General features: G+C 33.1%; 2 protein-coding genes across 2 annotated transcripts; both read left to right on the top strand.

Annotated features, from left to right (window-relative positions):
• Positions 1–494: 494 nt before the first annotated feature.
• On the top strand, positions 495–1,640 carry LOC116350256. Its single transcript, XM_031782001.1, has 4 exons — positions 495–741; positions 807–1,061; positions 1,149–1,446; positions 1,504–1,640. The coding sequence occupies exons 1-4, from the start codon at positions 602–604 to the stop codon at positions 1,531–1,533; spliced, it is 723 nt and encodes a 240-aa protein (XP_031637861.1). The 5' UTR covers positions 495–601; the 3' UTR covers positions 1,534–1,640.
• A 124-nt stretch (positions 1,641–1,764) lies between these two features.
• LOC116350255 (N-acetylneuraminate lyase-like) lies at positions 1,765–3,176 on the top strand. The gene is made up of 3 exons (XM_031781999.1): positions 1,765–2,135; positions 2,192–2,583; positions 2,652–3,176. Exons 1-3 carry the CDS (start codon positions 2,068–2,070, stop codon positions 3,041–3,043), a joined length of 852 nt encoding a protein of 283 aa, XP_031637859.1. The 5' UTR covers positions 1,765–2,067; the 3' UTR covers positions 3,044–3,176.
• The last annotated feature ends 496 nt before the right edge of the window (positions 3,177–3,672 follow it).

The following is a 3,672-nucleotide window of genomic DNA, read 5'->3' as shown; positions in this document are numbered from 1 at the left end:
GAGAATTTTCAAGGGCTTTAAGTTCAGACACAAAAAAACCAATCTATTTTGTTATTAAAGCAAAAAACATTGTGCTATCACTCAATTTGATACAAAGCATTCTTCCTCGGCGCGTTTTTGGTTTCTCCTTCAATTGCTACTAAGAACTGATAGCACATTTCGAAAATTCTTATCAATCTTTTTTTGTTGTTTTCAAAATACATTCCAGCCGTTTCTTTTTTCATTTGATTTGCGCCTGAGTCCATTTTTTTAGTCAATATTTTCAATACAATGTCGGGTCAATAATTGATTTGTTTACATAATTTACTGATGAGCTCAACGTCATTTATATATGCAACTTTGTTATTGTCCTGATACAAAAAAATCTTTTGCATACTGAAAAAATGTAAACAAGACTGTTTTTTGTACTCATGCATACGTTAGGGCGATTTGTACTTTTTTTTTTAAATACTTAAGGTGAATATCAATGAACAAAGAGTGAGGTTAGATTGACTTGAATCAGCTGTTCTGACAACCGCATTCAAAAATGGTTTCGATTATTGACAATTTATATTAGTTTAACCCGATTTTTTTCCTAAAAGTTGAATGAAATCGTAATAATATGTTCGAGAATATATTTAGACAAGTAGGTAGTATAATCCATAGCACATTTATTCCAGTTGTATATGCGCAACAAAGCGAGCCGAAAAGTGTGGACGATGAAAATGTTTGGGATCGTTTAAAAGTAATCACAGAAGCAAAGTAAGTAAAAGTGTTTGTATGTTTTCCAAACTAACTAAACGAAAAAAAAATTTCTCAACTTTTAGTAAATATGGTGCACTTTCGCACGAGGTGACTAGTGTTATAAACTATATTCAGAATGGAGTCCTCTTCGGTAGTTTTGTTGGCATTTCAATATTTACGAAGAATCAATACGTAGATTTTGTGCATAATGAAAGAGCAAGTCAGTATAAATGGCATTTGGACGCCAAACGTGAATTAACCAATCGATGGTGTAAAGGTGCCGTGAGTGGCGCCGCCACATGGGGCATTAAGTGTACAATCGTTGCCGCAACTTTTGGGTAAATTTGTTTAATTCGATTAAAATTAGTGTTTTTAATTTGATCTTGATTGTTAATTTCTATTTCTTCTCTTTTTCTTGTTCTCAGAATACTGGTCAATCTCATACCAATTATACGAAATGAGAACAGTTGGCCCGAGTTTATTGTGTCTGGATTAGTAACTGGAACACTGGCCGGTCAGTTATTTAGTAATCCAGACGAATTGGGATTTCAGTCTAAAAAGTACAATGGGCGATTTTCATACAGAACATCATGTCTTATGAAAGGAGCTGGTTATGGATTATTGGCTGGAGTTTATAGCGGATTATATTCTTTGCAAAAATCAAATCGTCTGAATGCTGCTGAATTGAAGAAATGGGAGAAATACTGGAAAAAACGGCTACAGGTAGCTACCCCCTAAAATTCATTCATTTTACCTTCAACTTTTTTTTTGTGATTTCAGAGAGGAGAAACCGGTACCAAAACTGACTGATACAATTGTTTATATAAAAAGACGAATTAGATTACTTTATCACATATTAGGTTGAAATTGTGAACACCTTTTTAAAATTGAAATAAAAAATCAAATTTATAATTAAACAGAAGAAATGTTTGCGTCAAACGCACAAAAAACGCCTGAAAATATGATTTTTTTTGTTTATATTTCAATCAGCTGATGTTTTCATAGGTTATGGTTCACATAAACTTGTTTAATAGGTGATAATATTTTTTAGTCATTGTCATTCGAAGAAAAAATAGAGGGGCAATATTTTGGAATGCTCGATGAATTTTGACATTGCATTTAATAAGTGCAATTTATTTTATCAAAAAAAAAAAAAAAATATCAAAAATTGTTGTAATTGTGGTGAGTTCATTGTTCGGATATAAGTTACAAAAGCACTTGAGAACTTTTATCAGTGTATATAAGAAAGGAGTCAATCAATAAACAAAGTCACTATCAGCTATCATTTCCAAGTTGTCATTTTATACAAAAACCTCGATCGGTTCAATAACAGCAGAAAGAAAGATGAAAGCTGTGAAATTCAACTATTCTGGTTTGATGTGCCCGGTTTTTACTGCGTTTGCCAATGACAGGTAATTCATTCACATTTCGTCTTTTTCCTTGTCTAAAACAACTATTCACTTACTAGTAAACGTACGATTCGATACGATGTGATTGATAAATATGCGAGTTGGTTGAAACAACGTGGAATTAATGGAGTGCTTGTGAATGGTACAACTGGTGAAGGTGTTTGTCTACGTATCGAAGAGCGTAAACAAAACTTTGAACATTGGTTAAATTCTTGTCGCAAGCACGATCTAAAATGTATGGTTCATATTGGTGGTACTTCTGTATCTGCGGTCCATGACCTGGCCGAGCATGCTGAAGAAAGTGGTGCTGATGCTGTTCTTTGTTTGCCGGAGCTTTTCTTCAAACCAACTTGTGAAGAGGATTTGGTTGACTACTTACAAAATGTCGCCGAACATTGTCCAACTCGACCTTTGTTCTACTACCACTTTCCAGCCTTTACCAAAGTCAATTGTATGTGTCGAATTCCCTTTTGCATTTTAAAATTGATTTAATTTGTTACTTGGTTTTATATATTTCAGTGCAAATGCCACGGTTGTGCGATTTGGCTGAGAAACATATTCCAACATTCAATGGAATTAAGTTCACGAGCAATGATTTGAATGAAGGTGTTGCCTGCTTGAAGCCTGGTCGAAAGGTGTTCTTGGGATCGAATACAATTTTTCTTGCTGCACTAACTCAAGGTTTTGATTCTGGTATTTTGCTATCGTTGAATGTCTTTCCGGAGATGGCACAAGAAATCTTGGCAGCTGTTCAGGAAAAGCGATGGGAAGATGCACGAGCTACACAATTAAAACTTACAAAACGGTTTAATGAATGCGGCACCGCATTGAAAAATGAATTTAATCACATTAATAGCGATTTTTCGTGTGGACCGGCAAGAAAACCTTCACTTAATTTAAATAAAAAATAATTTACAGTTCTATTGATTTTAATCGGGAAGGCAATGACATCATTGAAAATGATATCTTTGCATGACCGATTGGCTTTATACATATGAGTACATTTTCTGAAGAGAGTGTCAATAAATGATATTTTACACTGAATATTGATAAGAAGGCTTTGTTTACTATTTATATCTGCAAACATCGGCAAATATTATTTTAGATGCAGAAGAAAAATAAGGCGAACAAATATTTCACATAGTTGACTACGTATCGAATTTATTTCATTATTAATTTGCATATTTACTTAAAAAAGTAAAAAAAAAAAAAACAAATATTGAATGAAAATCATCTTTTGCACATGTATGTCATACACAGTATTATATTCTCGAATAATGTGACAATAATTTCGACTAATTTAGTAGCAATAAATCCATTGAATCGTCCAGAATTGAATTTATATCGAGAAGCCATGATAAAAGCGAGGGAAATTTTTTTTTGGTTTCTCATTGGTTTTATAGTGGGATACTTAACCACAATAACTGATGATTCAAATTCGATTAAAATAGCTCGAAATTCCAAACCAACCGCATCATTGTATAAAACCGTCGAAGATGTGAAAAAAATTCGAATTTTGTGTTTTTTAAATACACGTCCG

This window comes from Contarinia nasturtii, unplaced genomic scaffold (assembly GCF_009176525.2).
Source record: "Contarinia nasturtii isolate CC-2019 unplaced genomic scaffold, AAFC_CNas_1.1 Cnas_scaffold_3981, whole genome shotgun sequence".
Lineage (NCBI taxonomy): Eukaryota > Metazoa > Arthropoda > Insecta > Diptera > Cecidomyiidae > Contarinia > Contarinia nasturtii.
This window is presented reverse-complemented; position numbering and strand designations above follow the sequence as displayed.

Coding starts and splice junctions, on each gene's coding strand:
- LOC116350256 (XM_031782001.1), top strand. CDS start 602: ATGTTCGAGAATATATTTAGACAAGTAGGTAGTATAATCCATAGCACA. Junction 742..806: donor AAAGTAATCACAGAAGCAAA/GTAAGTAAAAGT, acceptor CTCAACTTTTAG/TAAATATGGTGCACTTTCGC. Junction 1,062..1,148: donor ATCGTTGCCGCAACTTTTGG/GTAAATTTGTTT, acceptor TCTTGTTCTCAG/AATACTGGTCAATCTCATAC.
- LOC116350255 (XM_031781999.1), top strand. CDS start 2,068: ATGAAAGCTGTGAAATTCAACTATTCTGGTTTGATGTGCCCGGTTTTT. Junction 2,136..2,191: donor ACTGCGTTTGCCAATGACAG/GTAATTCATTCA, acceptor TTCACTTACTAG/TAAACGTACGATTCGATACG. Junction 2,584..2,651: donor AGCCTTTACCAAAGTCAATT/GTATGTGTCGAA, acceptor TATATATTTCAG/TGCAAATGCCACGGTTGTGC.